Source organism: Elephas maximus, chromosome 1, assembly GCF_024166365.1.
Source record: "Elephas maximus indicus isolate mEleMax1 chromosome 1, mEleMax1 primary haplotype, whole genome shotgun sequence".
NCBI classification, from domain to species: Eukaryota; Metazoa; Chordata; class Mammalia; order Proboscidea; family Elephantidae; genus Elephas; species Elephas maximus.
The window spans coordinates 102,495,545-102,513,784 of NC_064819.1; the positions used below are offsets into that span (position 1 = coordinate 102,495,545).

Here is an 18,240-nt window from a genome sequence, read left to right on the forward strand (position 1 = left end):
GGTAGATTTATTCATAAAAAATGGAAGCTTGTAAATCTTTTGCTGCAAATTGTTACATGGGTGATATACAAAACAAACAGGACTCGCTTTTAGTAAAATGACCAAGTTATTCTATGTTCACATAACAGAAGTTCCTTTTTATCACCAAAATATTCTGTTAACTCTCTGTACTTCTGGTAAACACTTGTTCTAGACAAAGTTTCTTTTTTTGTAATTCCTAAAAATTACTGTTATTTATTGCTATGGTTTTAAAATGTTCAAAATAAGTATATCTTGTGTTTAAAAAAATCAAGACCATGTTCATATCTTGTTTAATATGACAATTCTTGACTTTGTCTTTCCCTTATCATGCCCTAAATTTGGAAAAACAAGAGTCTTTATGAGTCTATATTACACAGCTCAGGTAAAGAGAGAAGATCCACACTGGGCAGAAGTGGGAACCACCCTGGTATAGAAGCCCTGTGTGCCAAAGGAGCCAATAATCTCCATAGCATAGCTTCCAGAATCTCCACAAGGGACAGCTATGGCTGCCTATCAGGTATTTATAATTCTTCTTGTCCAGATGCAATTTCCCAATCAGGTTATTTTACCATAAACAAAATTGCCTAATAGCAATGCACCATTTTTTATTGGTTTCCTGGGAAACAGAGCTAATCAAAGGTCAAATTCTCACCTGAAAGGGGAAAGGGTTTCTTAACTGTTTACCCCCAAACACTGTATCTCCCATAAAACAAATATTGATAAAGTTTTTTTTTTCCCCTGACTTTTAAAAATCAGCCTTTCAGTCGCCTTCAATGAAAGATCACTTTGGAAATACAGGCATATGTATAGCGTCACTATGAGTCAGTTACGGACTCTACGGCAATGGGTTTGGTTTTTTAAGGTTTACAGGGAATAAGATTGTTTTACTGTGTGACCACTAGAGCATATGGTTGATGTATGGTATGATGTGATACTTTCGTTTTTTTTTTTTTACTCTCTTCCTCCTCCTAGGTTTACTTCTCTTATTCAACCTATGTCAGAATGTGGCAGGTTGTTCTAGAAAAGAATTCAGCTACTCCTTTTCTATTTATTCTACCTTATCTAAATGGCTTTCATATAGTTCTTTCACCAGCCAACAACATACTAAAAGTATATTTACCCTGTAGATAAAGCCAAAAAAAGAAAAAAAAAAAGCCAAACTCGTTGCTGTTGAGTCGATTTCGACCCATAAAGACCCTACAGGACAGAGTAGAACTTCCCCATAGGCTTCTAAGGGATGCCTGGTGGATTCGAACTGCAGACCTTTTGGTTAGCAGCCATAGCTCTTAACTACTATGCCACCAGGGTGTTCACCCTACAGATAAACCCAAAACCAAGCTCAGTGCCGTCGAGTTGATTTTGACTCATAGCGACCCTACAGAACAGAGTAGAACTGCCCCCATGGAGTTTCCAAGGAGCGCCTGGTGGATTTGAACTGCTGACCCTTTGGTTAGCAGGGGTAGCACTTAACCACTATGCCGCCAGGGTTTCCACCCTATAGACAAAGGAGACAGAAATAGCCAAAGGCACAAAGGAAAATTTTAAATATTTAAAAATTACTTGCTAAATTAGTTAGCATACATACCAAACTACTCTTACAACAGATAAGAGAAATAGGAAAATCTAAAAGCACTCATTATCATAAGGCTTTTCAATTCTCATAAAGAGGGAGAAAAAACAAACTTAAGTACGAGAAAAAATTCTCCTCGAGAGGCAGTATGGTTCAAACGCTGGCTCTACTACTGTGACCTTGAGTAAATCATCACCGCCCTTGAATCTCAGTTTTTACATCTTCAAAATGAAGATAATTATAGTTCCTAGTTCCACGGGAAGGAGCCCTAGTGGCACAATGGTTAAGCACTCTGCAGCTAACCTATTGGTCGGCAGTTCGAATCCACCAGTTGCTCCACTGGAGAAAGATGGGGCAGTCTGCTTCTGCAAAGATTTACAGCCTTGAAAACTCCATGGGGGCAGTTCTACTCTGTCCTATAGGGTCACTATAAGTCAGAATAGATCAGGTGGTAATAAGCTTGGGTTTTTGGAGGGGGGGTTCTCAGCGTCGAGTTGAAGAGTAAACGGGATAATGAATGGAAGTGATTAGGATAGTACCTGGCTCAGAGCAAGGCACTTGGCTAATGTGTTCTCGCTGTTATAAACCACACCCAGACTTTCCACTACCAATGTGTGCTTTTGATTCCCAAATAGGCATTCCCCAGCCCACACTCTAACCTCAGCTCTGAACTTACATGCCTAACTGCTTACTTATCATTTCCACTGGGGTCAAAATATCAAATTTAGTACAGATTAAAATGACAATTCCTCCTATATTTCCAACAGAGAATGCTTCTACCACCCCTTGTTAGTCCATGTCAGACCCCTAGGAGTCTTCCTTCATTCCTTTCACCACTCCTTCCCCAGGCCAATACAAGTGTCCTATTGACCTGATTGCTTAAATCCCTTCTGACTCTTTATCCTCCCTGGCCTTCCTAACTGATCACTACCTTGCTCATGCCCTCACTACTTACCCCCTGCTTGGACTACTATCACAGCCTCTTTAGTCTCTGTTTTTTGCAGGCTGACCTCAATGCAACCCATTTTCACGGCTACCCGAGTGATTTTTCTATAATAAAAACCCGATCACGTCATTCCTAGATTAAAAATCAATCCTTCAGTGGCTCCTTGCTGCTTTTGGGAGGAAGTCCCAAAAGCAAGCACATCTGGTTGCTGCATGCTTCTCCAGCTTCAACTTTTGTCACTATTCTTCTAAACTGGTCATCTCAATTGTTTTTTACACCCTTATCATTAAAAAAAAAAAAAAAGCATGCACCTGCCCAATAAATGTATATGTATTCTAATTATATAGATATACAAATGTGCATTATAAAATATATTTACCAAATAGAAATCTTTACAGGGGGAGATAAACAAATGAACTTAACGTGAGCTCTTGTATTTTCTTTGAGCACCCAGTGACTGTACTGTGCACGCACATGAGCGCACACACGCGCATGGGCGCACACGCGCACACGCACACGCACACACACCACTACCCATAGCTTAGGTCGCACTGTATTACCTGCAGTTTCCTGAATGTCCTCTATCAATTCTCTGGTGTCACGTGCCTTTATATGCACTATGATTCTCTCTGCCTAGAACAGTCATCCATCCATCTGGCCATTGTCCTCCTTCCTCCTTTCTATTCCCTCTTCCCCCAACTCCTGCACCCAGCTCTGCCTGGTTACCTCCTCCACATACGGCAACACTCAGCTCAAGTGTCACCAATACTAAAAGTTCTCCCTGACCCTCAGATAGGACTGGGGCTCCATATTGTATTTTTTTTGTTGTTAGTTGCCACCAAGTCAGCTCCAAATCATGACAGCCCCATGTGCAACAAAATGAAACATTGCCTGGTCCTGTGCAATCTTTGCAATTGTTGGTGTTGTGATCACCATGGTCACCATGTATTCTGAATGGCTTCCAACCTAGGAGCTCATCTTCCAGTACCATAGCACAAAATATTCTGTTGTGATTCGTAGGGTTTTCATTGGCTAATTTTTGGAACTGGACCACCAGGCCCTTTTTCCTAGTCTGCCTTAGTCTGGAAGTTCTGCTGAAACATACCCACCATAGCTGACCCTACTGGTGTTTGAAATACCAGTGCATAGCTTCTAGCATCATAGCAACAGGCAAGCCATCACAGCACGACAAACTGACAGATGGGTGGTGGATTACAAGAAAAAAGGTATTCCATAGGAACGGTTTTCAAACTTTAAAAAAGAGTGGAACTCTTCTTTTCCAAACAAATCTTAAATGGAATCCTAATATGTAAAACTGTCAAAAAAAAGGGGTGGGGAGCTGCTTTGTAATAAGCTGGGGAAGGAAGTAGCCTTCCACTATCATCACTGGAAAGCCAGTTCTCTAACTCTGTAAAATAATCTAGGCCCATAATGCTGTTAAAACTGTACCTTGATGCCATTTTCCTATTCTGATAAGAGCTGGGACCTTGCTCATCATTGTATACCCAACACTCAGCAACGTGTCTAGGTGCTCAATAGATATTTTTCAATGAATAAAAAAAAAAGTCTAAGGTTTCCAAGAACAGTAACCCATCCCTAAAGCACTCTTAGACCATTTCTTGAAATTCTGGGGATTTGCCCATGAACAAATCTGGTTCAAAAGAAATGGAGTGATGTGAAGACAGACACTAGTAATGGTAATTTATAAACAGCGGCAGTGAGGACACTACCTATTGTATGAAAGGACACCAATAAAGGCAGTAAAAGGAATGATCTTCAGGAGCTTGTCACTCAGGAGGAGGAGCATTTGGCCTTTTGAAGAAAGTCAGCCAAGTATAAGATTGCCCTGGATGTGGCACAGCTATGCATTATTCACTCAGCCGTTATGATAAAGATGCAAAGTTCAACAAGCAAGTTGACTTTCCACCACTGTTGCTCTCTCCTTTCCAAACCAGACCCTTATTACTTAGCTTACCTTCTGGAAAAGCCTTTTAAGTGTCCTCATCACACCCAGGCTTTGAATGCTCCAATCTACCCTATAAAATGCTTTGAAATCCTGGGTGATTCCCCACTATCTACATAAAATCCACCTTCCTTAGATGTGTCCTTTATGGTGCTCCACAATCTGGCTCCAATCCACCATTCTAGCCTTCTCCATCACTACTCCACTGCTTAGACAGCCTGAACTTCAACCAAAGGCATTTAACTCATCCCTCCAGGGCACATCCTGCACTGCATTTTTGCCATCCCACCACAGATGCCGTCCTACGTACCTGTCTGCTGGAATCCTATCCATCTTTCAAAGGCTGGCCCACAGCCTCCTTCTCCTTGAGGCTTTCTCTGATGTCCACAATTGAAATACAACCTTAAATAGTACCACTCTTCACGGTTTAGAGAATGCTGATACATTTCATCTTCCTAACAACTCTCTTGGAATCCTCAGAGTACCTACCATGTACTTTATTTATAGCAGGCAATCAACAATTAGGCTGAATTTAATTCAATTATGTATTTAAATTTTTCTTCCTAACAAGTTCCAGAATTTCTGCTGGGTCAGCACCCCAGAAGCAGAATAGGGTAGAAGTTGGTTGTGTGGACTCTTCCCCAGACAAGTTACTCCATACCTTTGTGCCCAAGTCTCCTTATTTGTAAAATGGGGTCAATAATTATTATTTCCTCATATAAGAGGATTAAATAATGTATTTAAAAATCCAGGGCCTGGCATATACCCCTCAATATATATCAACTATTATTATGTATTCCATTTTATGTCCCCCAAGTCATGTTTCCAGCACAAAAATTCATGAATCTTAAAAAATCACTACTGTAAATCAGGAAAATTTTAGATAACATGGAGTATAAATTAAGAATGCAATGAAGCATATTTAATAAATTGTATAAACATCTCCCTGAAATAGTTTTTTTTTTTTTTAAAGCCCAGTACACAATGAAATCCCCGGTTATTTGGGGGAAATTAATTTACACTGAGTGACTCAATTTATCTTATGTGAAATAACCAGGTGTCAATATTAGGGGAGGAATTCCCAGGTGGTGAAAACGGTTAAGTGCTCAGCCACTAATCAAAACTGTGTGTGTCTATATATATATAGACACACACACTTTAATTTTGTGGTGACTAATATTTTTCCTATATAATAATAAGTATTTTTCCTAAGTACAAGGTGCTAGTCAAAAGCTTAAGCAATTAGACGTTTCTGACTCTTCTGAAGGCAAAGGGCAGGCAGAGACTAAAGTCATCGATCATCTGCTCCTCTACAGAGGTCTGCATAAAGGACATATTCAGTCTTTAAGGAATTTACAAATGACGCAGCCAAATGAATAAACACAAAGGCGTTTACTGACACTGATGAGTACACCGGAATAAACTCCCAGGGCGGCTGCTGTGTCTAACTTTTTTTTTTTTTAACGTGCTTTAGGTGAAAGTTTATAGCGCAGATTAGTTTCTCATTCAAAAATTTACACACAAATTGTTTTGTGCTGTGTCTAATCTTGACAACGCACCGAGGCACCACGCCTGAGTGATTACACTGACTCCTAGTACAGACATGTTAAGCAAAGCCCCAGGGGTGAGAGCCTTCATATGCAACAGGCCATCCCTCTTACAGGGTCTTAGCTGTAAAACGAGGGGGTCGAGGATGGAATTTCTACTTCCCCCCAGATCGAAGCTCCATGACTCCGTAGCCTGGGAGCTACCACGCACAGGGAGGGCAGAAGTGTGGCCTGTGAGCAAGAGTAAAAGCTAAGCAAAGAGAACTTCTGGGCGCGGTTAAACTCGGTGAGATCAAATTAGTGCGGAGCTAAGCCTTTTTTTTTTTTTAAGCCTGGAACCAGGACAGTTAAAACAATGCCTGAGAGGGACCAGCGTGCGCAGGGACCTTTGAACTTACCACCGGGAGCTCTGAAACTGCTCTTCTTATAGGCAAGGCAATTGCCCTGCGGAACACGCACACCCACAGATAAAGAGCCCGACCCTGGGCCAGCCGCGGCTTCCAGTTACCGGGCAAAATAAAGAAATTAATGCAAGTACGGTCGCAGACTGTGAAAGGACCTGAAGAAGTGGATTCCCTGGCATGGCGGCGGCCTCCACGAATCCTCCCACCAGACACCCATCAGCCCTCTTCTCAGCTCACTCCCGTCCGCTGCAGGCGGGGGGACCGGACCTGATGGGGCAGCCAAAAGGGATTCGAAGGCAGCCCGGGCCAGGCCCAGTAGAGCCTCGGTATTTGCTCATGCCCGGCGCCACAGCCGATCCACGCTGGGTACCGAGGCGGGGGAGTCAAGTTCTGGGCCCACCTTGGTTCTGGGGTCCGCGTCAGAGCAGCAACTGAAGGCGGCCTCGTCGGTGAGGCCGCTGGACGCGAGCTGCGGGTCTGCCATGGCTGCACTGCTCTAACACACGCGACAAACCCGGGGAACTGAGCCGACACTGACACTCCACCCGAGCCCTGACGCTGCTTTTACAAGCCCCAGCAGCGCTTCGTCGGGCTGGCGACCGCCGACTTCCAGCCAATCGCTGAGCGGATAGCAAGTCGGCTCTCTGCTACTTGGGTCCCAGTGAGTCAGCGCTTCTGGCCGCAAGGGCTCTACGCCCAGGGACTACAGCTCCCAAGATGCCTTACGCATAATGGCGGCGAGCACTCTAAAGAAGAAAAAAAAAAAAGTCCAAAATCTTGTCGGCTAGAAAGCGTGGTTTCAGAGTTAGTCCATGACCTAATTTTGTCTGTGTTTACTAGTTAGACTTCAGTAACCACCCATACCTCCAGGTTGCAACTTGGTAGAAAATTTGTCAGGATTTAGGAATCTGATGGAAAGTGAGAATTGGGAGTTAACTCTTTTTAAATTATTAGGGCCCAAAGTCTTTGTTTTCTCAGTTAAAGCAGCACGAGACAATGAAAACAACTCTGGTTTAGTCAAAAACCTAGATTCAAGTTTTGGTTCCACTGTTTGTTAGCTCTATAAGCTTGGGGTATTTACTGACCCTCTCTGAGCTTCTTTACACGGTTTTGGTGAAGATTAAATGAGATTTAAGTCATAGTTTGACTGTTTATGATCCAAATATCCATAGCTTGCAGTATTTTTTTGCATTAATTTTTCTAAGACACATATTTTAATTATGTGCCCTAATACCTTGCAACATGTTTTCTCCTTTTCAAAACGGGTGATTGAGAGCTTTACATAACTAATGCCATAATGATGCTCTAAGTAACCTACAAGCATTTTTTATTGCACCAGTTGCACTGGTCGCTTTCCAAAGGGATATGGAGCCCTCTCGGCTCCTGTGGCCCTTAGTCTCTCTCCTCATCTTTGTTCTCTTGAGAAATGGCCTTCAGCCTGCAAGATGGCAGCTAGGAAGGCTGCCTGGCACTTTTTGGTCTGCAACTTTCTTTCTTGCTCCTGTTCGCAGTCCAAGTGGACTTAGCAGGCCAGTTCCACTAGCTGAGAGATTCTTACGTAAGTTTTTTCAGCCTGTTACAAACATACAAATTAGAATCCAGATGTCCGACTTGCATATCTTTAGTTTAATAAAGAATTTCTTGTTTTGTGATGTACATGACCATCTGTGGGCTACATGCTTAAAAAAACATTAGGTAATCCTTGCCAAAATGATACATAAGCTCTGATGTAAAAATTGCTTTTGGGGGACTCTGTAAAGGACAGCTTGCATTGCTGTCAGGGCCCCTCCCTTGATGTCACCTCCTAATAAACTTTCTGTCTCTCTCTCTGACTTGGAATACCTTTCATTGGCTTGACTGCTCCAGGGCACAGATGCCAATCCGGTAACACAGTGGAAAGCATAGTCATCACTGTGTCGTCAATGGTTGGCACATAGTTCAATAAATGTTCAAAGAATATTTCCTGTAGACAGCAATGGGTTTTAGTGTAAGTGTAATTTAGGAAAGAACTTCATGTTAATAAGGGAATGAGGAACGAGATTTGACAGAGTTTTTAAGTGAATAGGAGGATACATGTAAATTTGCAAGAAGACAGATATCAGAACTTTTGGTTGCAAGGAGTTGGGCAAAATGGGAGCTTATTGGTCCACCTAACCAAACTGAAGCAGGGCAGGGATGCATCTGGCACTGGCCACTTGGCCATCACCAGCCACCTGGGCATCACCAAGATGTCTCCGTCTCTCATCGCAGCTTCTCTCTGCACTTCAGCTCAATTTTGTCAGACATGCTTGCTCCATGAATCTAGAAACTTGACTGTCAGCAGTTTTCAGCCTCTTAACAGGAGGTGGGGGAGGGGAGGAGATTCCCTTTCCCGAATTCCAATTTGATAAAAATCTGTGGAGGAGTTATGATTGGCCTGTCCTATGATTGGCTTACTCCTCTGGTTGGGGCATTGTGATTGGCAGTCTGGATTGAGAACCACTTGGTCATAGTGATGGGAGGAAGCAGTTAACCAAAAGAAGAGGGATGTTGTTCTTTTATAAAAAAGGAGGGTTGCTGAGCAAAAACGGTGGGCAGAATAAGAATTTCAACAGAAATATTCTGCATACCTGGTACTAACTTACTGAAGAATATTTCATCAAAACTCAGTGTATAGAATTTCAACATGGAGCTAGACCTTAAAACTGTTAAACCTCTCAGGAATTGAGGCAATGTACAGACCCTTCATACACTGTGCATTGCCACTAAAATTTTGCATATAAAACTCAAATAAAACAAGGCTAAAAAGTAATATGCACCACATATAGAAACAAAAGAGAAGACAGAATTAGTGGGGAAGGAGTAGTTTAGAAGTGGTCACTATTTAAGAAAACACAAATTCCAAACATGGCTCCTTCCTTGTATTCTGTGTCTCAAATCTCTCCCCTTTTTCCTATAAAGGACACCAGTCATTGGATTAAGGGCCCATCCTAGATCCAGGATGATCTCATCTCAAGATCCTTAACTTATTTACATCTGCAAAGACCCTATTTCCAAATAAGGTAGAATTCATAGGTACCAGAGGTCAGGACTTAGACACCTTTTTTAGGGGAAACAATTCAACCCATTATACAGGTATATACGTTTTTTTCTCTTTTTTTGTTAGTAAAAATAAAAATTATGAAACCTACTAAGAGTATGTTTAAGACACTTTTATGGTTAGATTTATTTTCCTTCATAAGCATGATTTTGTTAGTTGCCTAGGTTCATATTATCAAATGTTTTAGGTCTCTACATTGGCAGTGATTTTTTCAAATACAATGGACAACTAAATAAGGTATAAATGTGCTGTTATAGCCACAAGCCAAGAATGAGGGAAGAAAAGCTCCAGGGAATGAGCCATGGTTACTTATTCAATATTTATATATCTTTTACTTGGATGGTTGGCTACTTAAATTGTTATTTGATAATATGATCATGTGGCTGTGTTATGACAATTATAACATAATAAATATGGATAATCTGTGCACTTTAATTGCATATTCCGTATAATGTCTAGGAATCTCCAGTTGGTTGTCTTGACATTTTTATTTCTGCCAGTAGTAGTATCATCTTTCAGTTGATGAGGCTTGAATACAAACTCATCATGGACTTATAGATTTTTGGAACGAGTAGGGAAGTTAGACGCCATTTAATCTTCCTTTCTTCATTTCACAAAAGTGGACAACCAGGACTACAGCAGTTTGACAATCTCAGGGTTAACTAATTATTTGGGTTATTTATTCGGTAGCACAGTCCCAAGACTAAGACTCAGCTCCCCTGATTACCAGTTCCGTATTTTTATCTTCACCACATATATTAATACTAACACTGTTAATAATCACCACAACTAGCATAGATTAAGATATTACCATGTACCACCGTACTAAGGGTTTTATATGTATTCCCTCATTGTATTTTCAAAAACATTTAATTCTCAAGGTCTTGAGCAGATAACCACTTAATGTTTTATGTATGTGCTACGTGGTGTTTTCTTTGTATTAAGCCTCAAGAGAACTCTGTGGAAGGTGTAGGTTTCCTCTATCTCAGATATTCTCAGGAGCACTATCATTTGGCAGTATTCCACGAACCTAGTTTTCTGCCAATACTAATGAACCATCACGTGGACCACGGTGCTACAAACCTAATACTGCCGTGCACATCTTTAGAACAAAAGCTCTATCCATGTTTACTATGATTTCTTTAAAATACGTTTTTGAAAGAGGAATTAGTAGGTTAAGGTATATGGATATACTTAAGGCTCTTTAAGGGAGATGATAGTTTGTAATTGTCATGGTGATGAAGTAAAAGAACTGAACAGAAGATTTCAAAGGGCCTCTCGAGAAGACAAAGTAAAGTATTATAATGACACGTGCAAAGAGCTGGAGATGGAAAACCAAAAGGGAAGAACACGCTCGGTGTTTCTCAAGCTGAAAGAACTGATGAAAAAATTCAAGCCTCGAGTTGCAATAGTGAAGGATTCCATGGGGAAAATATTAAACGATGCAGGAAGCATCAAAAGAAGATGGAAGGAATACACAGAGTCATTACACCAAAAAGAATTAGTCAATATTCAAACATTTCAAGAGGTGGCATATGATCAGGAACCGATGGTACTGAAGGAAGAAGTCCAAGATGCTCTGAAGGCACTGGCGAAAAACAAGGCTCCAGGAATTGATGGAATATCAACTGAGATGTTTCAACAAACAGAGGCAGCACTGGAGGTGCTCACTCGTCTATGCCAAGAAATATGGAAGACAGCTTCCTGGCCAACTGACTGGAAGAGATCCATATTTATGACTATTCCCAAGAAAGGCGATCCAACTGAATGTGGAAATTATAGAATAATATCATTAATATTACATGCAAGCAAAATTTTGCTGAAGATCATTCAAAAACGGCTGTAGCAGTATATTGACAAGGAACTGCCAGAAATTCAGGCTGGATTCAGAAGAGGACGTGGAACCAGGGATATCATTGCTGATGTCAGATGGATCCTGGCTGAAAGCAGAGAATACCAGAAGGATGTTTACCTGTGTTTTATTGCTATGCAAAGGCATTCGACTGTGTGGATCATAACAAACTATGGATAACACTGCGAAGAATCAGAATTCCAGAACACTTAATTGTGCTCATGAGGAACCTTTACATAGATCAAGAGGCAGTTGTTCAGACAGAACAAGGGGATACTGATTGGTTTAAAGTCAGGAAAGGTGTGTGTCAGGGTTGTATTCTTTCACCATACCTATTTAATCTGTATGCTGAACAAATAATAGAAGAAGCTGGAGTATATGAAGAAGAAGGGGGTGTCAGGATTGGAGGAAGACTCATTAACAACCTGCATTATGCAGATGACACAACCTTGCTTGCTGGAAGTGAAGAGGACTTGAAGCACTTACTAATGAAGATCAAAGACCACAACCTTTAGTATGGATTACACCTCAACACAAAGATAACAAAAATCCTCACAACTGGACCAATGAGCAACATCATGATAAACGGAGAAAAGACTGAAGTTATCAAGGATTTCATTTTACTTGGATCCACAATCAACAGCCATGGAAGCAGCAGTCAAGAAATCAAAAGACGCATTGCATTGGGTAAATCTGCTGCAAAGGACCTCTTCACAGTGTTGAAAAGCAAAGATGTCACCCTGAAGACTAGGGTGCGCCTGACCCAAGCCATGGTATTTTCAATCACATCATATGCATGTGAAAGCTGGACAATGAATAAGGAAGACTGAAGAAGAGTTGACGCCTTTGAATTGTGGCGTTGGCAAAGAATATTGAATATACCACGGACCGCCAAAAGAACAAACAAATCTGCCTTGGAGGAAGCGCGGCCAGAATGCTCCTTAGAGGCAAGCATGGCGAGACTGTGTCTTACATACTTTGGACATGTTGTCAGGAGGGATCAGATCCTGGAGAAGGACATCATGCTTGGCAAAGTGCAGGGTCAGCAGAAAAGAGGAAGACCCTCAACAAGGTGGATTGACACAGTGGCTGCAACAATGAGCTCGAGCATAACAATGATTGTAAGGATGGCTCAGGACCGGGCAGTGTTTCGTTCTGTTGTGCATAGGGTCGCTATGAGTCGGAACTGACTCGACGGCACCTAACAACAACCACATAATTGTTGGGGGACAGCCCCAGCAAGGGAAGACCCTCGCTGTGCGTCCTAGCAGATAATCTGAAGAACTGACACATAACACTTTCCAGGTTCATATGTTCAGGGAAACTTACTGACACAGGCAAGCAGCTACTCTTTCTAGCGGCGGCTGGCTGGAGTATTTTCCGCAACCACCTAGCAAGGGACCCAGCTTATATACCATTCCAGCTGGGACTAAGGCTCATAGTTTTTCTCCCATGTCCTTGGGTAGTCAGTGTTCCCAGGGAGTTGACGTCCAGGCCCAGATGTTTTCCTTCTTGTTGCTAAGGCATTCCTCGGCCTTGGCCGCTGGCCCAGTCATGCCACTCCCAGCCTTGTACCTTAGCCCGAGTCCATCCCGAGTTCATCCCCAGCATGCTTCGGGGAAGAGCAAAGCTGTTTCTATTAGGGAGGGGATGCCTACAGCTGAATAGAATTACCCTACAGTCCACCCCTGCATACCCTCCTAATGTCCTTACAATCTTACCACCCCCTCTTCCGCAATAGCCCTCGGACTTGGTATGCAGAGGAGCATTGCAAAATCAGACCATGTACTCAGTATAACCAGCAACACAGGAAAAGACATAGCAATAAGAGTCCCATCATCACCTAGAAGCCTGTCCGCCAGGCAGATGGGAGAGATTGTAGCCAGCTGGAGACAGGGTCAGCGGCGCCATGTTTGATAGCAGTGATGTGTTGCTGCAAGTCCTGCAGAGCCAAAGACACATTTTTAGAGGCATCAAGGCTATACATGCAATATTCAGTTTTTATCATGGCACAGGTGCCTGGGTGGCGGTCAGGATGTCAAGGGCCATCCTACTCTGTAGGATGACCTTCTGTATTTGTTAAGTCTCTCCATTCAGAAGGGTGATAGCCCACCTCATGTTGTTAAGTGCAGCTGTGGTATGTCCGGCTAGCACCTCTACCTGCCACTCCACATCTATAGTGGTGGCCTGGGGGGAGAACAGGAACAACGGGCAAAACCACCATGACGTGCACTGGTATCTGTGCTGGGCTGTCACAGTTTGCCAAGTGCTGAGAACACTGGGGAGGGTGGAGTAAATATTAGCAGCTATGTACAGCTGCCCCCAGGTGCAGCGCCCCACCCAGTTGTAGGGTATGTAGGTATGTAGGTTATGGCCACCCATGGAAGCCACATGTTCAAAGCCACCCCTTGGGCGATGGGTATGCCCCTGCATAGGCTTTGCTTTTGCTTCCCTAACCAACTATTGGCAGCAACTAGCAGGGCTCTCGCACACTGTTGTCAGGGGTCCAATTCATCGCCCTGAAGAGACAAGAGGTATTAGTCCTATTCCAGTACTCCCAGTAAAGGGGAACTTGGCCCTTGACAAGAACTCGCTTCTATTTGCAGTAGGGCATTATACACTGCACATGACTTTCTCCAACATGCCGTACCTCTCTTTTGTTCCTCGCCACAACTGGGACCAAAATCCCAGTGGCACTCTCACGTTGCTTTGCCGTTGCCACAGGCCCTACCCATACCCCTCGGGGTAACAGGCTATGGTCCAATTCGCATGGCTGACCTTGTATTAACACTCCTAAAGCCTATATTTGTTTATAAGAACTATGCCTGCTGGAAGTCCTCCTCTTTCTTTGTCTCTCAGTCCCACACTGCTCCTTTTTTCACATTCTCTGTCTCTCTTCTTATACCCTCACTTTCTAGAACTCTCCCCAGTTTCACCTGTCTCTTTCTCTCACTCATTCTCTTCCCCTCTAGCCCCCCATAACACTTTCTCATCCAATCTTTTTGTTTCTCTCTCCTTCAGTCTCACTTATTTTTTCACTAACCGATATAGGGACCATAGGGTTTGGGCTAAATGGGGTGTGTAGGGGAACTAAAATGCCCTAAGAGCCTGACAAATGCCTGTAGTTGATTCACAGTTTCTGGGCATGGGAAGGCTTGGACTTTATCGCCACTTTAGGCATCACTTGCGTCTTACCTGACCAGATAACACCCAAATACTTGACCAATAAACCAGCCCCCTGTATTTTTCCCTCATTCACTGCCCATCCCCGTGACTGGAGGTGCGTGACTACCTCACCAGCTGCAGTCTGCAAAGAAGCAAATGAGTCAGAGGTCAGCATGACATCATCAATATAGTGGAATACGGCCACCTCAGCAGGGGGAATCCACCACTTGAGGTCAGTGGCAACCATGCCATGGCATATGGTGGGACTATGCAGGTACCCTTGTGGGAGCACGGTGAAAGTCCACTGCCTCACCTCCCATCTGAAGACAAACTGTTCTTGGCTGTCTGAATGTAGAGGGATGCTAAAGAAAGCATTAGCCAAGTGGTAAGTGCCCAATGCCCCCTCCATTTGCCACATCATCTGTGCGATGTTGGGTACAGCTGCAAACAAGGGAGAGTCACCTTATTCAATTTCCAGTAGTCAGTCTACTGTCATTCTCCAGGAGCCCTCCGGCTTGTGCACTGGCCAGACAGGACTATTGAAGGGGCTATTGGTCGGTCTCAGAATCCCCACTGGGTGTAGCTGCTGCATGGCCTCAGTGATTTCTCAGTGCTTTTTTTTTTGCCAGGGAAGCAGTACTGCTTAAGGGCCATGACCCGAGCTGGGAAGTGCAACTGCACAGGGGACCATTTAGCATTACCTTGTATTACGATTTTTATGACTCTCACTTGCAGATGGAACTCACCAGAGGTCTGCAGCTCCAGCCCCAACAAGATACCTCTGCCCAGAATATTCTGGTATTGGGGCTATGTATACTTGGTAGGCCTTTGGGGGGTAGACTTCCAATCTGCAGCACTAGTTTGATTTGGCGCACCCTGATGGCCCCACCCCCATACCCATCAATAGCTGTTAGTGGCCTTTTAAACCTATTTGGGTTACCATACATCAGGGTGCATTCCGCTCCGGTGTCTAACAAAGCCAAACCATGTTGCTCGTTAGTGCGGGCCCAGTGTATGATGATTTCAATATGTGGCCTCTGGTCTCCTGTCAGCCAGTGGAGGACTTCCTGCACCTGTGGTGCACCTTGGCCACACCCCTAGTCTAGGGGTGAGGGACACTCCCACCCCTCTGCAGGGGGAGCCTTAGGCTTGGCCTCCTCTCGTGGACTCCAGTCAGTGCCTTTGTGGAACCCAGATCTTTTGTCAGGAACAATTCTACACCAAAGAAACACATTTTATAGAATAGACAGTTTGATCAAACATACGGCACAAACAAGAAATGCCCTTGCAAGGAACTGCTGCACTGAGACCCCAGACTGCTTGTTTGAGATGCATGGTCCAAGTTGGGATTGTCTTGTCCCCTCCCATCAGCCATTTAAACCTGTCCTTTGAAGTGCTCAATTGCCCCTATGTCTTGGGGCGATAAAGAGTGTGAAGAGTTCATTCAAGATCCAGTGGTAGTCTCTGTATAGGATAAAAAGCCCCGATATGATTTACCTGCTGAGAACACCCTGGCCTGTTGGCTTGGGAATCTGTCCCTGCACAGGTTTTAGCCTTGGCCAGAGTCTCGTAGGGGGGTCAGCTATCCTGTGCTATCCAGCGTTTCCTGATGACAGTTGCAGTCCATGAGTGTAGGCCCACTCTAGGATGGTGTGTGAATCTCCATGGACAGTCCTCTCTTAAACCCAGAAGGTGGTCGATTGCATACCTCTTTACTCTGGAGCAGACAATGCTTCAGCCTCTGCAGTCAGCTGGTAAGACCAGTCTGTTCGTTGGCTGTTTTCTCCTCTCAGCACAGGGACTTTTCTGATAACTATCCACACAAGTAACAAAAGCTTCTCAGGAGTAGAACTGATGTTGTTATTTATTTATTGTCCAGATGTCTCATTTCTGTAGGGGCTTGCATTATATGTCAGTCCGAGGGTTGTCAGTGGCCAGATTGAATGGCCAGGCTGTTAGCTATAGCCCACATCACAGTTTCCTTGTGCCCCTCTAAGAACGGCCCTAACTGCAGCAATTCCCATCAGGACTTGGAGGCAAAAGTTTACAAAGGTGTGCATTAATACATCAACATCATCAGTACATAGGGTAAGGATTTGTAGGGGCCCCAAGGGACTTATCCATAGTCAGACTGGGGCAAGTGTCTCAATGACAGTGACCTCAGACCCAAAGTATACCTCACTGGGCTTTAATTGTAACACGAGGCCTTTGGTCCTCCCTGGTGACAAAGAAATTAGGCTTAATCCTCAATTAAGAAATAATCATTCTTAATTATTTCTAGCAGAAGATCTGGGAAAATTTGGCAGAGCCCTCACTCGTTTGTGGAGCCACATCACCACACCAAGCGCAAGCATGGGTCCAACCCAGTTTTCTCCTTACCATTCCAGCTGCAGCTAGGTTGCTGTTCAGTTATCTTGGCGGGGGCTATCAGAGAATTCTGAGGTCTCTTCAAGGTCGCTCAACACAAGCTACCTTGAAGGGCTTTTTACCTTTTTTTTTTTCTTTTTTCACTGCTGTTTTAACTCTTGCTTTGCACTGGGTGTTACAGGGTGTTCTCAGAGCCAGGGACCTGTTTAGCCCCTCCAACTAGCTCCAGACCCATGCTCTACCAACTGAGCTAGCCAGGCTTCGCTGGCCACCTCGGGATTTCTCCCATAGGAAAGCGTATGGGCCAGACCTCCCACATAGAGATCGCCGACCACCCTGGGATTTCCCCTGAAGATGCCTCTTGCTTCTGCAAATGGGGCACTAATGTTTCAGTGGCGGAGGAATATGCTGCACGCAAACCCTCCAGTTGCAGCTCTGCTTCCAGCTGCCTAATTAGGGCCCTAGCAGCTGGCTCCGCATTGGACGCCCCTCTCAATGCTGCCAGTAGAAGCCACCCAACACAAGCCGCTTCAGTGTGGCAATCTGGCTTTTGCTTTGCGGCCTCCCATGAATATCGCCATGCCCACAACAGCGGCCGTGCAACTCTCGCAACCAAAACACGAACATCCTTCTTTTCTTTCTCAATATGCAAAGACTCTAGTAACTGCAACAACCCCTGTGGCGTTTTCGGGGTGTCCCCATACTCACGCACAGGTCCCCAGGCATCAACAGCCTGGGCTAGAGGTCCCAGAGCATGCATCCCTGGCCTCCCTGGGATTTCCCCCAGCAGAGCCCACTTTTCCCCATGCACCTGGAAAGGCCTGGCGTGCCCTTTGGATTGCTGCTGACTATGCCACTTGTCGGGGAACAGCCCCAGCAGGGAAAGATCCTCACTGTGTGTCCTCGCAGATAATGAGAAGAACTGACACATAAGTCTTTCTAGATTCATATCTTCTGGGAAACTTACTGACACAGGCAAGCAGCTGCTCTCCAGTGGCAGCCGGCTGGAGTATTTTCCACAACCACCTAGCAAGGGACCGAAGCTTATATACCATTCCAGCTGGGACTAAGGCTCATAGTTTTTCTCCCATGTCCTTGGATAGTCAGTGTTCCCAGGGAGTTGACGTCCAGGCCCAGATGTTTTCCTTCTTGTTGCTAAGGCATTCCTCGGCCTTGGCCACTGGCCCAGTCATGCCATTCTCGGCCTTGTACCTCAGCCCGAGTCCATCCCGAGTTCATCCCCAGCATGCTTCGGGGAAGAGCAAAGCTGATTCCATTAGGGAGGGGATGCATATAGCTGAATAACATTACCCAACAGTAATTTAT

The 18,240-nt window shown here is 44.2% G+C and overlaps 1 protein-coding gene across 2 annotated transcripts in view; it reads right to left on the bottom strand.

The window, feature by feature from the left end:
- Nucleotides 1–17,921, bottom strand: part of GLO1 (glyoxalase I) — a 32,886-nt gene extending 14,965 nt beyond the window's left edge. The window contains exon 1 of one of the 2 annotated variants that reach the window (XM_049891298.1): nucleotides 13,226–17,921. Coding sequence is in view for 1 of the 2 variants with exons in the window: in XM_049891293.1 (XP_049747250.1) it covers nucleotides 6,852–6,935 (84 nt within the window). In the remaining variant the exon portion in view is untranslated. Of the gene's footprint in view, nucleotides 1–6,851; nucleotides 7,144–13,225 lie in introns of those variants that run through there. The other variant, XM_049891293.1, reaches the window with a different exon arrangement.
- Nucleotides 17,922–18,240: the final 319 nt, after the last annotated feature.